The 21,967-nt window shown below is 30.8% G+C and overlaps 2 protein-coding genes across 4 annotated transcripts; one reads left to right on the forward strand and one right to left on the reverse strand.

Annotated features, from left to right (window-relative positions):
• Positions 1-250: 250 nt before the first annotated feature.
• Positions 251-5,770, forward strand: LOC130799729 (dephospho-CoA kinase). Of its 3 annotated transcripts, XM_057662935.1 has the most exons (5): positions 253-667; positions 1,022-1,143; positions 2,841-2,968; positions 4,509-4,654; positions 5,230-5,770. In XM_057662935.1, exons 3-5 carry the CDS (start codon positions 2,861-2,863, stop codon positions 5,678-5,680), a joined length of 705 nt encoding a protein of 234 aa, XP_057518918.1. In that variant the 5' UTR covers positions 253-667; positions 1,022-1,143; positions 2,841-2,860; the 3' UTR covers positions 5,681-5,770. The 3 variants fall into 3 exon arrangements, with proteins under 3 accessions (XP_057518936.1, XP_057518918.1, XP_057518927.1); XM_057662953.1 differs by lacking the exon at positions 1,022-1,143 and having other exon boundaries at positions 251-667; XM_057662944.1 differs by lacking the exon at positions 253-667 and having other exon boundaries at positions 694-1,143.
• Positions 5,771-6,277: 507 nt separating this feature from the next.
• On the reverse strand, positions 6,278-7,452 carry LOC130799744 (uncharacterized). The gene has a single exon (XM_057662965.1). It carries the CDS (start codon positions 7,372-7,374, stop codon positions 6,790-6,792), a length of 585 nt encoding a protein of 194 aa, XP_057518948.1. The 5' UTR covers positions 7,375-7,452; the 3' UTR covers positions 6,278-6,789.
• Positions 7,453-21,967: the final 14,515 nt, after the last annotated feature.

The following is a 21,967-nucleotide window of genomic DNA, read 5'->3' on the forward strand; positions in this document are numbered from 1 at the left end:
CCATTTGTTAACTCTCACCATAAAGATTCACAAGCTCTATTGAAAATTGACAAAAAAGTAATATAGTTAACTGCTAATAGTTGAAGTAATTAAATAGAAGTTAATAAGTCGAAGCTTAAATTAATTTTGATAATTGTAGCTATAGAAATTTAAGAAAAAAGAAGTGAGTTTCTTTCCCTGGTAAGGATGCAACCTCAAGTTAAACAAACCTGCTTGCTCATTAGTCATTACTTGTATCAACTTTCAAGATACAATAATGCAACCCCCATAAACTCGAATGTTGTGTTTAGTGGACAGAGAACAGTGGCGGATCTACGTACAGGCACCCCCGGGCACGTGCCCCACCTGAATTTAAAAAAAAATTCGAAAACAGGGGCTTGTTAGTAATAGTATTACTCAATTCTCTCTCTTTCACTCTAACCCTCAAAACTCTAGACAACTCTTCCTCCACCTCCACTGTCGCTGCCGCACTCCCGTACCACGCCACCGCCGGCTGCTGCTCCATCACAGACGCCTTCCGCCGCTGCTGCCTGGTGCTTTGAGCCTTTGACGTTGTCGGTGCTGCACTGCCGCTGTGGGTTGTTCGAATCGAACACAGTCGAACACTCGAACTCGAAGGTTGACAAACCCTAATCCCTAAAAATCGGAATTTTTGATTTTGTTTAAGGTATTTTCACTCTTTATCCTAAATCCTAATATTAATCTTGTTCTAATCTTTAATCTTATCGTTAATCTTAAATTCTTAATCTTGTTGACTTGTTGTCTTAACATTTATTTTTAAATCTTGATTTTTGAATTTTGTTAGAATGTTGTTTCTTGATTTTTTTTTTCTTTATGTTGTTTGAGTGATTGAAAATTTGTTAATGTTAAATTGTTAATGTGTTTGTAATTTGAATTTTGAAAAGTTGAAATGTTGTTCTTGATTTTTTTTTATATCCTCTTTGAATATTTGTTAATTGTTATTTGTTAATGTGTTCTATGTTCTGCACCTGCCGCCTGCCCGCCTGCAACCTCCGGCCAGCCGCCTACCGTCTACACCTGCCGTCCCCTCCTGCCGCTTGTGGCTGCCTAGTGGCTGGTTCGGTGGTTCCTATTTCACATTCATTAACAAAAACCCAAAAAATCAAAATTTTGATTTTTAAGGTATTTTTACTCAATCTTAATCTTAATATTCTAATCTTTAATCTTAATCTTGAGGCTTGATGTTGTACTTTTTAATTAATCTTAATCTTGATTCTTGAATTTTGTTAGTGTTTTTTCTTTTTTTTTTTTGTTATTTGAATAATTGAATATTTGTAATGTGTGAATGTGTTTGAATGTTCTTACTGGTTTTATGAGATGATAAAGGGTAAATTATTTCCCAATGCAATGTTCGTGGTTGAGGGAAGTTTCAACTTTTTATTTTTCAATGTTAATTGTTGTATGGTCATTGAAGTAGGAAAAATCACTGTTTGCTATGTTAAATATATTTAATTATTATGTTAGGTATGAAAGATTAAGGACTAATGATGGGTTTAGATTTTTCTTTCATAAAAAATGATGGGTTTAGATTTGGTTGAAGTTCCAAGAATGCTGAATTGTAGTAAAACAATGAACATACAACACTGTGTTTATCTAGTACCGTTAAGATGATGGTCTGTCAATGGTTTCAAAGGTAATTGTTGAATGATAGTTTAGTTACCTTTTTAGAGAAGAATTTGTTTCTCAATGTTAGAATTGATGCTACTGTACATAGATTCCAAAATATGAAAACTAGGCGAAAGCAATTGTAGTTTGTTTGTTACTTTATATTTCATTCTGTTGGACTATGTTTTCATTGAAAATTTGAACCATTGTAGTTCCTTCGTTACCTTTTATATTACTTTGGCTTTCTCTTGGGATCATTGCGCTTCTACAAGTCTTTGTCGAAATAAAAAATATTAGTTGTTAATTTTACAAATGAACCTCTGTCAAAATCTCGTCCATTTGTTGGTGTCCCAGGGGACTCTGAATTCCGGATCCGCCACTGACAGAGACTCCAACTGATTTAGGCCATGCTTGTTTCATCACAATGAAGTTCATGCACAAGCAATTGATAATAAGAACCTGAATATTGAATATTTAAATATTAACTATTGATTGAAACAACAACTCAAAAAGAAACAAACTAATCTACTTCAAAAAAAGCTATATTTAGATTTTTATGGCATAACTATCAAGTTGAAGTGCAACAATCAATTTACAATCTAGTGCACACTCAAAGCAATAAATTAACAATTAAGTCGTCCTCAAGGGGATTATAAAAGAAAACGAAATCATCTCTTGCTTGAGGTTTCAATTAAGGTCAGATCTTTATAGTTTTACAAGCACAGTGCTTGACAAATTTATATCTAAATTTGTGTTCTTCCCTTAATGATAGTCTTTTGTGTTTGTTTGGTTAGGTTAAGCACTAAATTCAAAATTTTTACATAAATGTAGAACTTTCTTTCAATAATGTGTAAATGTGACTTTGTCACAGGTATATGCAAGATCTAGACATATTTAGTGTTGCGAGTTTCAGAGATAAAACCTTGATATCCATTAAAAAACTTGGCCGTTAAAATGTTACACAGTAATATTAAAATTATGGGTGCAGAAGATTGTCGGAAAGTGGGACAACTGTCACATGATTCACTAATCTCCTTGCGAATCGCGAATAAAAAAAGCGAATAATGGTTTGTTTTGGGCTATTTTAGGGTAATTTTAAGCGAATCGTGAATCCAAAAAGCGAATTAATTGGCGGATCATGTTACACTAAGTGGGACTCTTAAAGACTTGTCACAAAGATAGTTTTCTGAGTGTTGATTGTTTTGCTGGTGCAGTTGGTGACTTGGTGCTTGATATGAGGATTGTGGGACTAACAGGAGGAATTTCATCTGGGAAGAGCACTATTTCAAACCTCTTCAAAGCTCATGGAATTCCCATTGTTGATGCTGATATTGTTGCTCGGGTACTTTTCTTCTTGTTACTTACTTTTCCATGAAATTTCTCATTTTGATTTTGGATGTCTGTATATTGGCCTAATCTTAAGTTGTGGTCCTAAGCTTAAAATTTTTTCAGTTTTCTCTAATTGTACAATTTCAATTATGTTTTTTCGTGGTGGGGTAATATGCGACAAAATTTGGTGGCTTTTGTGTTGAAATTTGGTCTGATCACATTTTCCTTTGAATTGAATTTGATCAAGTTCCCATTAGGGTTGGGATGGTTCTCAATAATACTGAGGTAAATGTGATTTGTAGTGGTGTAATTCTATTTGCTTTTTTTTTTATTATCTTTGGAAATTATTTTTATTTTCTGTAATTATAATAGTGATGATGGTTTTTGCATTAGATTGGGTAGAAAGAAATGTTTTAAATGCATTTGTTTATGTTGAGTATTGGACTATCACAAAGTGCTTTGTATAGAGTTGGAATATTTTTTACAATTTTGCTTTGTTTGGAGAAAAATTTTAATATCATTAGTGAATTATGTGGTAGATCTAATAAGCTAATTCTTGGAATAAGGGATGTCTGGTTAACTACCATTTGGAGCAACAAAAAATGGGGATTGGCCGAAAAAAGAGAGGTTAGAGGCTTAGATCTACTAGGAATTGCGTCTACTTTATGACTGGATGGCTTAAAACTTGTCTTTACGCATTTGCACCTAATTTTGTCATTACATATCATTACCATTCTATCAGTTATTTCATGTTCATATCTATGGCTAATTCCCGAACTTTAATATTTAGGCAGCAATTAGGACATTGGCATTGGGTAATGGCATGTTGTTGACTTGTGTTGTACTCCCTCAAACTCTTTGATTTTGTTAAATATTACAAAGTTGCTTTATTAATTTTAGTGGGAGTATAAGACAAAAACAAATCAGTGGAAGAATTACATGTATGAAATGAAAAATGAGAATGAGCGTGAATGAATTCAAGAGAAAAAAATGTCAAACCATCTTCAAAAATAGAAATGTAACAACTTAATCATTGCTGAAGTATTCCAAATAGGGCAAATAGAATTGTTTTTAACATTTAAACCCACCTGCAGACGTTGGTAAAAACATATAAGACCGCAGAATGGGAGCTTCTCTGAAAGGATTGAGATCATCAGTCCACAAAATCGCTGGCCAATTATTAGTGAATCTTTATTTTAGGTAATAATATACTTTTAGGCAATGTTTCTAGTGTTTGTATCTTGGTACCATCAAGTGTAAAAAAGAAGACTTTCTCACGTTGAAGTTTATAGGCCTCATATCAACTGATTCCATCGGTTTGGTTACTTATGAAGTTACCTTTATCAGAATTATCTCCAACCAAGAATTAGTGCAAGCCTTTGAGATTTGTAGCAGTAACATCTGATTACCATATCTTGCCCAGATTACTGGCAGCCTTACTTCCTGTTATGAAGTGATCCGTACAATTTTGCTTTAGTTGTATTGAATCTGGCAGATTTAATTCCCTACTATTAAAGTTAACCGAACATTTATGACTGTGGTTCTATTTTTAGGATGCATTGAAAAAAGGCACTGGAGGATGGAAGAAGGTTGTGGAAGCATTTGGGAACGACATTCTACAGCCTGATGGGGAAGTAGATAGGCCTCAGCTGGGACGTATTGTATTCTCCAATCCCGATAGGCGCCAACTACTCAACAGGTAGAATTTTATTACCTGCAGAGCAGATAAAGTATCTTTCATTACACTTCATCATGTTCCACACCAAAGAAGTGTTTTAGGACTAATTGATCATGAGTATGTCCGGCCAAATTGGGCAGCCTATTTCTTGCCTGAAAATTTTCCGGCGGTGTACCTCATGTCTTGCCCATTGTAGCGCCTTTATTCACTTCGGACAAATTTTATGACTGTTTAGTTGCTTTGCCCAAGACAAGCACCAGTAGTTATTTTGACAAGTGGCAAAGATACCAATGATATGGCACGATATTGTGATATTGTGTGATAATTCAAAGACAAAGCCAAGACTTTAGGCGAGGAGGGGAGGGAAATTTTCTTGTTAACATTACAATAAGATTTTAAGCTGAGGGGGTAGAAAATTATCAGGACTCTGTAGCTTATTTGAACAGTTTCATTACCACTTACCTGTGACTTAAAATTAGAAATGAAGTAATTTATAAGCCGAATACTCCATAAATAATACATTTTTATCGATTGTTGAGGATAGGCCGTGGCTGAATTTCGTCCACTAATAGCTTCACCCTGATGCTTCAGTACAGGTTATTGGCCCCTTATATTTCTTCGGGCATTGTCAAAGAAATAATGAAGTTGTGGTTGAAGGGCCACAAGGTTATTGTTCTTGACATCCCCCTATTGTTCGAGGCTAAAATGGACAAATGGACAAAGCCAATTATTGTTGTATGGGTTGATCGCGAGACACAACTAAAAAGATTGGTTTCTAGAGACCGAATATCAGATGAAGAAGCTTACAACAAAATAAACGCTCAAATGTCCCTGGATACAAAGAAAACTAAAGCAGACATTGTGATTGATAATACAGGATCACTTGATGACTTAAACGAACAATTTCAGAAGGTACTCCGTGTAGTCACCCAGCCGTTGACATGGAGAGAGTTCATGCTATGCAGGCAAGGAGCCTTTTATGCTCTTGCAATTGTTTTTTTAGGTGTGTTTATGGCCAACAGAATTTCAAAATGTAATGGATTGTAACCTTACTGTGATGTTTGTTTTGCAAATAATTACTTGTTTTGGTACTTACAATGACTGAAAGATGTAAAATAAATAGAGTCTGAAAACTTATTCTGCGTTTTTGCTCGGCTCTTTACCGAAGGTTTTATACATAGAACAAACGAGAAATTGCATAGGGTGCCCTCCGAAATTGACTGTCTTGGGATATGATTTTTGGCTTGAACATGCCACTAACTCATACTGCTATTACATCCTGTTATCAGAGAATGTAAAAAAGACACAGCTCGTGAATTGGGACTTGTTTTGGTCATAGGGATTCAATTCTCATTGCCTTCATTTTAGTCCTCTTTTTCCCTCGGGCTTATCTACACTATACTGAAAAAGGGCAACACTAGCAAATATTTGATTAACTTTTAAGCATTATACCCCTAATCAAACCATATTTTAGATGACCTAACCAGACCAATTTCAACCACCACAATGTTATAATATCCTATAGTTTCAACTATCAGTTTTAATCGATGCAGTACAGACCCTCATCATACCTGGCGCTGAATAGTTCACTTTAAATGATAGTGGTTGGAATTCAAATAGTGGCCTCTTGTCATGCTAATTTTGATATCATGTCAAAAAATTAACTAAACTAAAAACTTAAGCTGATGATTGAGGTTTTAGAATATGTTAATACTAAAACATTTATAAGTACATAGTGCAATATAATAAAATAAGAAAATAAAAATATTACAAGGTTTTATTCAGTTATACATCAAGCATATTACAATAAGTACAAGACTTGGAATTAGGCCAAAAGAATAAGCCAAAACATGGCATCTCCAATGGCTTTAAAAAAACTAAAGTCTTGTTAATTAGTTACATAGACGGAGTACTATCCAAATCAACAAATTCTTATCAATCCTTATAATATATATGCTTCTACATATGAACCCACTCAAAAAAGACCTTTAAAGAGCAAAATATCAAAGTAGGATCATACTTAGCATATACAAAAACTAGATTGTGTTAATTCAAGAAAAACCCCTAAACCCCCCAAAAAAAAAAATGTTAATAATTCATTAATAACCATCCAAGAAAATGAGTAAAATTTTGCAAGTAAACCCAAAAAAATGGCATCATTCCTCAATATTAAGATTATTCATCATAATAGGCATGCAACTAGAACTCCTAGTAATACCGCCGCCTTTTTTAAGACCTTTTTGGTCTCTAGGGCTCATAGACTTGGCCCTAATCCTAGAACTCTTTTTTAACATCTCTCTCATAGCCAAAGCTTGGGATAGGACTGGATAAGGCCTACCAAGCTTATTAAACTTGACACAATGACTCATATGAGTTTCTAGGGCATCCTTACAATCCCCTCCATTTTTCTCCATTTCTTCCTTAACTGCCTCGGAACATAACCCACATATCCATTTCCCTAAAAACTTGTCACGTACACGTTTTATGTACTCCGGTGTGTACTCTTCACTCATCCCACAACACTCACACTTTGCATCTTCTACTTCCGAGATTGTTGGAAGTGTTGTCGTTGTTGTTGTTGTTTCTTCGTCGATCACACTATCGATCTCCTTACTTAACACGTAAGCAAAGTCAGATACCGTTCTCTTAAGGTTATCATTAGAGAGTTTTGTTGGCTTTGTGAAGGTTCTTGTTGGCATAGGGAATGATGTATGAACTACCTCTCCATGTGGTGGGGCCATGGCTCAAAAAAGAAAATTGTTCAAGTTTTGATCAAGTTATATTTTGCTGAATTAAGAGTAGTTGAGGATTTTTTTTTTTTGAATGATGATGAATAAGTATTGGGTTGTATTTATATGGGAAGGATAAAGATATGAAAATGAAATCTTGTGGATTATGTAGATGTAAGTGTCAAAATCTAGATTTTTCGTGAAATGTTACGTGACCATGCACAAAAGCATGTAGTTAAAGATCATTTTCATGCAACGTATGTAAATAAAGTTGAGAGTGCATTTCATTTCTGTGAAGCTAAATAAAAAGTAGCTCATGCATACATTTTTTTTGTTTTAACATTACTACATTCCACATCTTACAATATATGAATGGCGGAGTAAAATTGCACAATAATTTTTTTAGGCTATTTTTCTTTTTTAAAATTTTAGAGTCTAACTAAATTAAATAAAAAGTAACTTATTATAATTTGTAAACTACTATACTTTATGCGGTCAAATATCTTGTATATGTCTACTATCACCCATACTATGTATTTTAGATAATTTTTTATGAGGCTTGAAATGTTACATGAAAACTTGATATTATGCAGTGAAAATATATTACAAATTGTTGTATGAAATGGTCTCACTAAGAGATGTACCTTATACTCTCATTTAATAGATATTTTGAGAATATGACTCCTTATTTAAGGTTGTTTCACTGAGATGGTCTCTTACAAGAGTAGCTTTGTTTTTTATATATGTGTTTGTTATGGTAGTTTTTTTATAAATAAAATGGATTTATATTTTTTATATAAACTTAACTTTCCTGTTTTGGGTGAGCACGAGATTCATGTATCGTAGGAAAAAAAACAAACATAAAAAAAACAGGATGGGTTCTTCTATTTTGATTAGGTTGGTGTATTAGGGGAGCTTCTTTGAAAAGAATGTAAATCTGTTTTAACTACCTTAGTGAAGGAGAGAATGAGAGTATAATGAGAAGTTGGGTCTTCATTTCAGTGCTATTTAAATAAAAAAATATATAAAAAATATTACATCTTGTTTTAATTGAGTAAGTATAGCTATTTTTAGACTATATTATGAGTTCAATTTTCATTTATCTCTTCTATTTTTTTATCCAGACCTGTAATTAGAGAAAATAAACTTTGAATTTGTATTATCAAAACTAATAATTATTTTCAGAATTTGTGAGACATGGTCAAATAACAAAATTTTTTTGGCAATTAAAATTTCGATTTAGTAAATCACCAAATCATAAGATTATATACAAACAAAAGGACAAACCTTTACGAACAAAACTAGGTAGACCCACATTACCATCCCTTTAGAAAATAGCATGAATATATTAAGAAGCCCACCTTCTATGAAGGATTGAAGTAGCTAATGAGTGATATGTTTTCTCACTTGGCCTAAAATCCCACCATTAATTAAACTAGCTAGTGAGTGATAACTTGAAAGCTCTGATATGTAATTTAAAGATAATTCGACTTGAAAATAAATATTGGAAAAGTTTGGGTCAAATAATTCGATGGTAACTCAAACACATTCATTTTGATATGTTTTCTCAAATTTTCGGTTCACATTATTAATTTTTAGTCAACATCCTCAATCTTTCTACTCAATCTCTTTTATTTAGATCATTCAGTGTTTCTTTGTTAAAGCCTTAACGGCCCGTTTGATACATGGTATTAGAGGGCGGTAATAGTAATAAAATTAAGTAATAAAAAATTTGGTTGTTTGAATGCCTTCAATGGTAATGGATGGTAATAAAATAAGAAAATGAAATTACCAAAAAGGGCCATTTTTATTACCATCAAACAACCTGGTATTAGGCTGTAATGGTAATGAAGTATTACTGTGGTAATAAAATAAGGTAATGTTGTTTAGAGCTGAAGAAAAAAAATAATGAAGAAAAAAAAGTTATGTATGTAATTATCCAAAAAAATATTATTATTAAAAAAAAATCATTAGATAGAATAATTTAGATACAATAATGCTTTTAGATACAAATATACAATAATAAAACTAAGAGTCATTACCATTTTTTATTACTAACAACCAAATGCAATCAATGGAATATTATCCTCCATTACCATTCTTTAGTCATGCACACCAAACAAAAGAATCTTCATTACCAATTCTCATATCCATTCCTTCATTACTATTGCCATTACAACATTTCATTCCCATTACTTCATTACCATCAACCAAACGGACCGTAAAAGTAATATATATTGGTCATTTAATTTAATACGAAAATATTAAGTAAAAAATTATCATGAATCATTTAGAAAAACTTAAAATGCTATGGTTACTTTTTATTACACAAATTCTGACTTGAGACCGTCTATATAAGAGATGTTTCAAGTTTGGGCAGGCCCAGTTTATAAATTAAAAAAAAAAAGAAATAACTGAATTTTGTGATTATTGTCACGCGCTCCTCTGAACTATTCAACTTCCATTTCAGTTTTCATTTCACTCTTTCTAGATATAAACCACTCATGGACCTTTCTCAAACTCTATTTGTGGTTTTCAATCTTCATATTTCTCTCTCAAACTCTATTATCGTTTATTTTCTATTTATCTTCTTCAACATTGCAAGACTATTAAGGGTATGTATTTATGCTTCATCTTCACCATTTTCGTTTTCAAAGCATTCATTTTTATTTTTTTTTGGGTTAATTGTGTTATATATTAGTTGAAATTACAATCCTCTTATTTTTGTAAAAAAATTAAGCTTCATCAATATAGTAGAAATAGTGATGTTGAAGAAGACAACAATGGTAGAAATAGTGATGTTGAAGAAGGAAAGTAAGTTGGTGTTTTAACCTAATCAAACTTTGTAGTTTAATATTTTAATATTTTAAAGTTTGTTTTTTGATTTTACTTGTTCTTGATTTTAAGGTTTAAAAATTGGGAAAAATTAGTGATGGTGTTGTCTTAACTTCTGTATTCATAGAGAAGATCAAAAAGATTCCTCCTAAGGATCAAAATGACATCCCTCAACAATCAAAGGTAGCCTATTAAGTACCCAAACAAAGGGCTTATAGTAACTGAAATTATAATATTATGTATTTGGATTTATAATATTGTTTATTTGGGTTTATAATAATGGTATTTGTCGTATTGTTATGTATTCATATTTAGGATTATGTTGGAAATATAATAGTGTGTATCTGGATTTATAATATTGTATATATGAGTTTATAATAGATTATATTTGTGTTTATAATTGTGCGTAGTTTATAATATTTTGGATTTATAAAGTAATGTTATAATCTCAAATTCCCAACTAAATAATGTTATACCCCCAACTAAACAATGTTATAATCACAATTAAACTATGTTATAACCCCTAAAAAACTATGTTGTAATCTCAATTAAGCTATGTTATAACACCAATTAAACAATGTTATACTCTCAGCTACATTATGTTATAAAACCAACTAAAAATGATATAACCCAAACTACACAATGTCATACTCTTAACTACATCAACCTATGTCAAATGTTCACAGTTATAATACCAATTATATTATGTTATAATCCTAAATATAAGTTATTATAACCCCGAATATACTATGTTATACCCTCAAATATATTATGTTATGACGATAAATATATTATATTATAACCCCAAATATATTGTTACTACACAATTTTTACTCCCAACTACATCAACCTATGTCAAATATTCACAATTATAGTACCAATTATATTTTGGTTATATCCCTAAATATATGAATATATAACCACAAATGCTTTTATTATAATTCTCCAAAAATTAGCCATAGATGTCTTCTTCAACATCACTGTTTTACACCATTGATGAATCTTAAATTTTTTTTAAAATAAAATCAGAAGAACCACAACAGTTTTTATTATCTTTTCCAAATAGTATATATTGTTGTCTTCTTCAACATCGCTGTTTTCCACCATTAATGAAGCTTTATTTAAAAAAAAACCCACAATCGAATTCAAGCATCATTTCTTCCATTGTTAGACAATATTTTCAGGTTGTAGAAGTATGTTCGATGGTTGAACAGGGAAGAAGAAAAAATCAGAAAACTTTTTATCTTTCAAAAACATAGCAATTTTTTTCTCTTGAGAATGACACATGCAGGGTTTTTTACAAACAACAGTTTTTTTTTAATTAAGATATTTTCTAAATATAATAATGTGAGAAAGGCATCTATACTATAGCCAGTCTCTCAAGAGAGGACATGTTAAAATTAACCCATTAAATTGATCGAATCTGACCTGTTAAAAATGGTTGACTTGAGCCAAAACACTCTTGTTGGACCGTTTTGACAGATTTAGACCGAGGCAATCTCCTAAGTCCTAACCATTGTTTTGCAAAGCTTGTTACGACTTTGATAGGGTATGGTTAATGGTTGCCTATACAATCCTACTCCAACTATTAAGATTAAAGATTACGTACACTTCCCCTGCTATTCTAATCAATCTTTTAGTGAATGTTTGAATTATCTTTGAAAATAATTCTGCTGCATTGAGCACTTTGAAACCATATTATTTGCACAAATTCTCAAATTAGAGAGTCTTATAGTAAGATTATCTTTATTAAATTAACCTAATATATATTTACCGTCTTAAAGTAATCATTTACATTTTTAAATTGATTGCTTTATATAGTCTTAAAGTAATTACTTACAACCTTAAAATAATTATTTATAATTTTTAAAATGATCAATTACAGATATCATAAACTAATTATTTGGACTTATTTTATGGTAAGGTGAAACAGTCTTATACAAGACTTGTTGTATTATCAGAGTTTTTTATTTACTTGAAAGGTTTTGGATGGCTAAAATACAAAATAAGTTAGATTTAGCAACTAGCACCCCTCTTAAAAACCCTAAATAAGGATGCTCGTTATTCTTCATATCATTCAATCTTATTTAATTATGTTACAGTTAATGTGTATAGAAAATATTAAAGAATAATTTTATATGAATAGTCTAATATTAATTTATAAAAAAATTTAATTAAGTACAAGTTCAAATATAAATTATCAAAATAATGCATTAAACTATGTATATAATGCAATGGAGCAATACGTGTCATACAACTAGTTTTAGATTATTTTAATGATATTTGACAATTACTTTGAAAATTATCAATCCATGTAAATGTGGTGCATAATGAACCAACCAATAATAATATTGAAATAGATTGTCACTTTATTCGTGATGTTTTTACAATCAATTAATTACTTTGATGGATTGAACCCTCATATATATATTCCTACAACAATACCAAGTCGGGTAAAAAAATGTTAAATCTATAATGAAGGATTAAACAAATTTGTGAAGAAAGGATTTTTTGATTTACAACACAACTTCAATTATAATATGTGTTTTCTTCAATTTATTTATAATTTCGTTAATTTAGAAGTCCTAATAAATTTTGATCAAATTTGATTGAGTTTGTAATATGAATTTAAACATCTATCTCTTGTCAAACCTTGTTATTAATACTCAATTTTTGTTATAATACCTAACTTCCTTTCCCCCATTTCTTCTATGTGTATAGAGTTAATTGCAAAAAGATATAGTTTTTTGCCAACTTGGTTTCAAATAATACCACAATTAATTGGAAAAGTATTAAATAGCCTATTTCTAAAGCAATCAATCATACCCAATAATTGAAATAAAAGATGAACCCCAAATTTGCACCTCAATTTATGTTCAATACTCTTGCATGGTTAACAAATTGCCATGCATAGAAGTTATGTTTGGCCATTAATCAAAAAATAAAACTTTTGACATAATTGCCTAAGCCAACTTGCAATTGCACTACTTTGTTGATGAAGAAAGCTACATTTCTTTCTGCTACAAATATCTTACATTTAACTTTGCATGACATTTTATTATTAATATTAGCGGTCACAATCAAATCTGATTTGAATTTGTAAATTTAAATTTGTAAATTCGTTTTATATGGTGTGTGTGTGTTTATATTTTAGACTCTATAAATCAATCTAAATTGAGTCTTGATTTATTTTAAATCACATATGTGAATCCAAATCTTAGTATAAGATTTAGATCTTGAATTTGTAGATTTATGGACTCATCTATCATTCTAAAAAATTTAAAAAATTTAGTCATTTGTATAAATATGTTTTGAATTTTAATATTATATAAGTTTTTATTAATGTCTTTTATAATTTGTTATTATTAATAGAAGTTTATACTTAACCCTATCAAAATTAAGTCAAATTAAAACCCTTTTCATTAGATTTGTTATAGTTTTCGGTCTATTTTTGAATCCGTGAGATTCTTAGATTTGGATTTGAATCTCAAATTTTTTGATCAACGAATTTAGATTCAGTATCACAAAACAAATCAGGATCTAAACCCGACTAGATCCGATCCAAAAACGAATTATTGTCATCCCTAATTACTATCATTTCAAATAATAATAATACATGAAGTAATCAATCTAAAAAGGAAATCTATGTATGTTTTTGGTTGTTAAAGAGTCTATTTAATACCTACATGTAAATTGTTATTTCACATATATGTAATGTAATAGTATTAAATTTGAGAAGCTCGCTTACTACTATTAATTGATTTTAGTAAAAAACCTCTTTAAATAGATTATCTCTCCTCCAATTTTTAAATGACTCAGACCTATTTTGAAGGTTATAGTCATTTGATTATCACAAACTCGGGGTGGTCTTAATGTGAGAGTTTAGTTATCCATTAAAAATATATAGAGTGTTTGGCAAATTAGCTTATTGAACAATTTTAGCTTATTTTGATATAAATAGAGGGTTTGGTGGTCAAACCGGCTAATGCTAGTGTTTGGTGAATTAGCTGGTTGAAACTACTTATTGATATGAATAAGCTGTTTTTGAACAAGCTGCTCATAGCAGTGGGTTCAAAATAAGCTGGTCAAACTAGTTAATAAAATCAATTGGATAAATTAGTCATTATAATCAACTATCAGCTACCAACTATCACCCATTTGTCAGACATCCTCACAAATTATGAGAACCTCATACTATGATAGTTGTTTGAAATATTACTTGTTGGTTAAATTTCAACCAAGAATATTAATTTTTTAATTGAATTTTTGGTTAACGAGTGAGTTGATATATGGTGAGCAGCAATTTCAAGATAGTTTTGTACGCACTTTACAACTATGAACGACTATGTCTATGAACTTTATATCATTATATATCAGTCTTTAAGTCCAACTGATTTGCTGTCTCAAGCTCAAAATGTCCGACACAAGCCTTCGGAGTTAGGCCCTTTATTGCATGTCCAACCATTTAAAGTGGCTAAAAACACACTCCATTTTGTATACTATACGTTTTTTTATTATCCACTTGAAACTTTTTCTATTTTTAAATGTTGTTGTCACAAGAAATATTTATAGAAATTAAACAAACAAGATCTATAAGATTAGGATAATGATTTGGTAAATTATGAAAATATTTTTATATTAATTTTAATTTATAAGTACAGAATATATAAAGACTACATGTTTAAACTAAAATGTAAGTAAATCAAGATAAATATTTTTCTTTGTATATTATTTTATATTGATTTTAATTATAAGTGCGGAAGATAAAGTAAATTATCAAAATATTTTTTTTATTACATAATGGGTAGAGGACAGGGAAGGAAAAGGTTAAATAAAAATCATACTCAGAATATTACATGGAGATGTATACTTGCTCTTCAGCTAAGATTGATATTTTATTGGGTAAATATGAATAAAGTAAAAAAATTTTTGAACGATGAGAAATAAGTGAAGATTCTTAATATATGTTATTACATAATGGATAGAGTGTATAACATATTTTATGCCTTTAACAAATTAAGCTTATAGTTAAGATCTTAAGATACGTTATTTACATTGTAATAAGTCTCCTCACACGAGAGCCCTTTAGGCTAGAAGTGTGGATACAACACATACCGTACTCATATACATGGTAGGTGTTGATCATTCCACTTTAAATGAGGTGTAATAATTGAGATTCAAACTTAAAATCTGCGGTCATGTTGGCTCTGATACCATATTAAAAATAAACTCAATCATAATCTTAAGCTTATAGATAAAATCCTAGAATGTATTATACTAGGTATTTACCTGTGCTATTCACATAATTATAGATCTATTTTATAAAAAGAATGTAATATTAATTTAGACATTGTTGTTAAATTAATACAAATGTTATTTTGAATAATTATATCTATAAAATTTTAACGTAACCAAAAAAATATCAACTAACTATAATATAAAATATCTTCAATTTGTGTTAAGTTTATCAAGTAACGTAATATTAGTATTTTTAATCAAACATATTTACTAAACCCTTGAAAAGAAGTGATATTTAAAACAAAAGCTACTCATATGCTTATTAAATTTTATCTTCATCATAACAACATATATTTGATTATTATGACATCCATAACTATACAACATGTCAACATGAAAACAAATTAAACATCATCTTCATCAATATCTTCTTTCTCTTTGCTTCCATTTCATCTCCACTCAACACTTCAAAACTTGATCTCAATTTATAAACCTTATTTTACCCCATATCTACACCCATAAAATTATGGAGATAAAATTGCATATTCACATAGCAACAAAACAAAAACCCATATGTGGGATACACTAAATGAAGAGTTTGAAATTCAATCATATAAATAATATGTATGTGGCACTAACAAAAAATTTTAAAATTTTGTCTTTTCGTCTTCATAATAATTAAATTTAGAAGACAAAGAGTTTTTTATTTTCTAGCATATAATACAAAAAAAGATGAATTAAATTGATGAAGACTAAGAGTTTCAATATATTTAAATTTAATTGATATTTAAGAGTTTCAATGCAAAAAAGACATAAGAAAATGAAAATTGTATAAATTTGAACGACAAATTGTGTTGTATATGAATATTACGTGGCACAAAATTTCCTGAATTATAATATGTATATGATGATACGGTAAAATTTAATATCAATAATTAAACATACGGTTAATATACGTCCACACATTCATTTAAATATATACATATTTGGAGTAATTTTATTAAGGATTGTGTGGGGTCTATTAAAAAGGGTAAATAGTAAAGGGTAAGTAGTAAAGAATAAGTAGTGAAGGGTAGTTGGGTAAGTAAGGTATATGGGGGTATATTCGTAATTACTTGTATGAACTAAGGGTATTTAAGTAAAAAATGATTGCCAAAAATAGAAATGGGACTAATTCAAAGGTTTTGCCAAATAAGGAAATGGGACTAATTCATAAGATCGGAGGGAGTATGATTTAGTAGTTGAAAGAATTCACGTTAATAATGTTACAACCATTAAAAACATTGCATGAATTATCGATATTCCCTGGATTCATCAAGTAGTCTGGAGCACTTCTTCACGGGTGAATTAATACTAATTAAATATTTTTATTAATTTAGTTATTATTATATAAAGTATAAATAAACCATAAAAAAGCTGATTTAAGCCAACTTTCTGTGTTTGTCATTTCCCTTTCTCTCTCTCTCTCTCTTCCACAAAATATCTTCCATCTATTAATGATTTCACGAAATTTATTTTGCTTGTCATTATTTATATAATTGTAAATTATGAGTTACCATCCAAGAGTACCTCGATCACACTTTTGTTTTTAATCTATTTCTCTTACTTTGCTAGTTTGCTGTAATTTCTTTCTACGTAATTGACTTTATTACTTTTTATTATTTACATTCACATATTTTAATTTTTAATATTATTCATACAATTTAAATAGTTATATTATTTTTAATTTTTGTGCAATATACAATTATACTAATTTTCTAGATATAGAGAGAGTATTTCATGATCGTCTCTTTGAATTTGCAATAATTATTTTATAATAGGATGTCACAATGGTTTTTACTACATTTTCTCTTATGTAAAGTTCTTCACTATTTTGTTTAATTTGTATCTACATTTCTTTTCGTTTTTTTATATCATCCACATAATACAAATTACTATTTATTCTCTACGAATAAGTAAAAAATGAATAATCAAAGAGGAACAATGCAAATTTATCACATTTAAGGGGACAACATAGTATATCCTCATGCAAATAAGGATCTAAAAGAACTCATTTGGCTGTTATTGAAATTAAATTTCCATAAAAATTTATAATGCACGGAAATTTAATTCTCTTGCTAAATTCTAAGAATTAAACAATGTTGTTTGATTGGTCATAGTAAATTTTTAAATTAACATAGAAATTTGTAATTACTGCAAGGGGTACCATGGTAATGAAATTCCTACAAGCTATAAGAATTAATTACCCTTGAAAATTTAAATTTTATGTTAATTGTTAACCACATACAATTAATTTTGGCATTTTCTAAAACCTTCAAATTCTTATATTTTATCTGTTCCTTACTGAGGTTCTCATAAGAAATGTTCAAAAAGATCAAAAAACTTGATAGAGGAAAGTGGGGATCAAAAACATTAAAAAATAGGAGTATTAAAATTATTAAAATATCAAAATGAAAATGAATAAGATTATTTGTATCCAAAATTTATAATATATATATATATATATATATATATATATATATATATATATATATATATATATATATATATATATATATATATATAGAAAGAGAGAGAGAGAGATTCTTTATGGTTCAATAAATAGAATAAAAAGAGTACTGATAAATTTCAACCAAAAACAAATATAATAAGAAGACTGAAGACTTTGATAATCAAGATTGCATCAAAGTAATGTATATCAAATTGCACAGCAAACAGTAGTAAAACTTTTCATTGAAAGATGATTTAAAAGCTTCTGATATTCTTTCTTACAAATTCCCTCCTTATTTTTACTAAAATAGAGACAACCTATTTATAGAATAAACAAAGGAAAGAAGAGGCAAGACAGTCGTTTACAAAAGAAGGCGGCAGGAGGAAGAAAGGACAACCAGCTAATCACAGTACTACAAAATTCTGAAGTTGTACTATGTACTATGACAGTAAATACAAAATATTCTTGGAAAAAATGCTGTAGTAGGAAGGTGCTGCTGTTAGTTTGTTTTAGGTAGATTGCTGAGTCATATGATTTGGTTGCTTCTTTTTACACTCTCCCTCAAGCTGAGAGGAAGATGTCTGAACTCCCAGCTTGGGAAGAAGAGCATTATATTGTTTGGTGGAGAGGACCTTAGTGAGGAGACCGGCAATTTGAGCCTTGGATGATATGTATTAAGAGATGATATCACCCTTTTGAATATGATCACGAATAAAGTGGCAATCAATGGCAACATGTTTGATGCGGTCGTGATGGACAGAATTGGCAGCAATAGACAAGGCTACTTTATATGAGTATTCATAGGCAATTTAAGAGGTTTACATTTTGTCATGCCATATTCATCAAGTAAATCTAAGACATATTTTCGTTGAGAAAGAAAAAAAAATCCTTGGTTTGTTCTATCCACCTCTATGCCTAAAAATTATCTTAAATGACCTAAGTCTTTCATGTGAAATTGAGAATGCAAAAAAATTTTGGTATTGTCAATTTCATGGAGGTCACTTCCTGCAATAAGTAAGTCATCAACATAAACTAAGATTATAGTGATGTGATGAGAAGTGTCTTTAATGAAAAAGGGAATAGTCAGCTTTAGATTGTATGAATTTATGATGCAAGAGAACACTACTAAGTTTGGCAAACCATTGCCTGGGAGCCTGCTTGAGGCCATAAAGAGATTTTTTAAGTTTTCAAACCATTGTAGTTTCATGTGTGGATAACTCCCCCTGAGGAGAATATGTAAATCTTTGGCCTAAATGATTGTAACCAGTGGGGGGGCCTTATGAAAACAGTTTCATATAAATCACCATGCAAAAAAGCGTTCTTAACATCCATTTGATGAACATGCCAATGTTTAATAGCAACAATAGATAAGAGAGATCGAATAGTTGTCATCTTTGCTACTGGTGCAAAGGTTTGTTGATAATCAACCCCATATTTTTTATGATTTCCAAGAACTATAAGGCGAGCTTTGCATCTGCCTTTGGTGCCATCAGCATTGAATTTGGTTTTATAAACCCACTTGCACCCAATAGATTTTTTTCTTGGTGGAAGATAACAAAAATCCCAAGTATCATAAGCTTGTCATTCATAGTAGCCACCCATTCAGGATGTTTGAGAGCATCTTTAAAGTGGACAGGGTTAGTGCTTTTAAGAGAATGAGTGAGAAAATAAGAAAAAGAGTGAGATGTAGGAATAGTTGCTATTCTATCAATTTTGATAGGCTGAGAGGTCTCACAGTTGGAAGCGATCACATAGTTTTTGTGCCAAATTGGGGGATGAAAGGTAAGTGAAGATTTTCTAAGAATAGAGGTGGAGTCAGACTAAGTGGGCAAGGGAGGTTCAGCATAATGAGAATCAGTGGGCAGAGCACATTCAACAGGATTAGGAGATAGAGTAGGGTCATGAGTGAGATCCTCAATATGTGTGTTTGAATGAACATGAATAGTAGGATTTTTCTCAAGAATGGACTGAGAAGATTGAGAAAAAACTTTATAGGAAAATATGTGCTCATGAAAAACGACATCTCTACTAATGAAAACCTTACCATTGTCAAGATTGAGAAGATTATAGCCCTTGTGAGCCGGAGAGTACCCTAAAAACACACAAGGCACAGCTTTGGATTGCATTTTGTCAAGGCGCCTACTTAGATTAGTAGCTAAAGCAAAGCAACCAAAGACTCTTAGATGCTGATAAGAGGGCTTTGTGTTATAAAGATTTTCAAAAGGGGTTTGATGATCTAAAGCAGCAGTAGGCAACCTATTAATTATATGAGTAACAGCATACACACAATCCCCCCAAAAATCCAAAGGAAGACCAGCTTGAAAACGAAGAGCCCTAAACATTTCAAGAATATTTCTATATTTTCTTTCCACCCTACCATTTTGTTGGGGCCTATCAATGCATGATTTTTGATGTAGAATACCAAGATCCGAGAAGAGAAGTTTGCACTGTTTATCATCAAATTCAAAAGCATTGTCAGTGCAAATAGCTTTGATGTTTTTATCAAATTGAGTTTTAGCCATGCTGGCAAACATTTTAATGATAGAAAAAGCATCAAATTTTTGTTTAAGCAAATGAACCCATGTCATCCTAGAATGGTCATCCACTATAGCGAGGAAAAATCTATGGTTTGTTCTACTTAGAACTCTATAAGGACCCCAAATGTCGAGGTGAATAATATCAAATATTGAGGGCGTTCTTGAAAAACTAGTAGAGTATGGTAATTTAGTAAACTTGGCCATGGGGCAAGTAACACAAATTTCACCTTTAGCAATACGAAGATTGGAAAAATCAGGAAGTTTTTTAAGTTTTGTCAAAGGAATATGTCCAAGCCTACTATGCCATAAATTAGTTGAAGTAAGTAAAGGATGACCTTAAATAACTTGCGGAACTTAAAGAGTGGTGCTGACACTGTGTTGTTTTTTAGCATGAAGTTGATATTGGATGGGCTCGTCAATCAAGTAATAAAGACCATTAAAGGCTTTGCCCATTCCTTTCAATTTCCTTGTGGTAGTATTAAGAATAAGACACTAATTACTTTCAAACATTAGTTTGCAATGATTTTCTTTACTGAGTTGCTGGACAGAGAACAAATTATGTTAAAAATTTTGGAGAGTTAGTGAGTTTTGTAGTTGCACATGACCTATGTGAGAGATATGTGAATCGTGTCCATTAGGAAGATTGATAGTTGTGTGGTGTTGCATAGGGACAGGTTTGTGCAAGAGTTTTAGGTTGCCTGTCATGTGATCGGATGCACCAGAGTCTATGATCCATAAATAAGGCTCATGATCAGCCTGATAACATGTGACCATACCAGCATAGGGTATATCTAATTCCTCATCAGTATCAGAGGGAGCAGTTTTGGAAGTAGAAGATAAAAGTTTCATCAATTGTTCAATTTGAGTGGAAGTTAAGGTGTAAGGAGGATCGGATATAGAATCAGAAATTTGTTGTATATTAGAAGTACTTCTGCCTCCCTTACCTCCTCTTCCTCTAGTCCATCTACCCCTTCTTCCTCTAGGATTTTGCCTTCTCCCCCTGCCATCATTTTGAGCTAGAGGGAGGGTGCCAAGATGGAAAACCAACTACACTCCAACATTTCTCTGTTTGATGTCCTGATCTGCCACAAGCAGTAAAAGTGAAAGTGGGAGATGGGGCTGTTCTTTTGCTGAACATAGCCATAGGTTCAGTGTCTTCTTTGGGTATTTTCAAGATTTCTCTTGATTTTCATCTTGTTGAAGTAAGTTGCAAGCCTCATTCACACTTGGAAGGAATTGCAGCATCAATAGATTGCATCAAAGTAAAACTGAGGATTTAAAACAGAAGGGAAAAAATACTACTTATCTGCACTAGTGCTCTGATACCATGAAGACTTTGATAATCAAGATTGTATGAAAGTAATGTATATCAAATTGCACAGCAAACAGTAGTAAAACTTTTCATTGAAAGATGATTTAAAAGCTTCTGATATTCTTTCTTACAAATTTCATCCTTACCTTTACTAAAATAGAGACAACCTATTTATAGAGTAAACAAGGGAAA

The sequence above is a fragment of the Amaranthus tricolor genome, chromosome 1 (assembly GCF_026212465.1).
Source record: "Amaranthus tricolor cultivar Red isolate AtriRed21 chromosome 1, ASM2621246v1, whole genome shotgun sequence".
In the NCBI taxonomy this organism is placed as follows: domain Eukaryota; kingdom Viridiplantae; phylum Streptophyta; class Magnoliopsida; order Caryophyllales; family Amaranthaceae; genus Amaranthus; species Amaranthus tricolor.

Bases quoted from the DNA above. Each gene is read 5' to 3' on its own strand.
- LOC130799729 (XM_057662953.1), top strand. From the start codon at position 2,861: ATGAGGATTGTGGGACTAACAGGAGGAATTTCATCTGGGAAGAGCACT. The intron at 2,969-4,508 runs GTACTTTTCTTC...TTCTATTTTTAG, and splicing joins ATGCTGATATTGTTGCTCGG to GATGCATTGAAAAAAGGCAC. The intron at 4,655-5,229 runs GTAGAATTTTAT...GCTTCAGTACAG, and splicing joins AGGCGCCAACTACTCAACAG to GTTATTGGCCCCTTATATTT.
- LOC130799744 (XM_057662965.1), bottom strand. From the start codon at position 7,374: ATGGCCCCACCACATGGAGAGGTAGTTCATACATCATTCCCTATGCCA.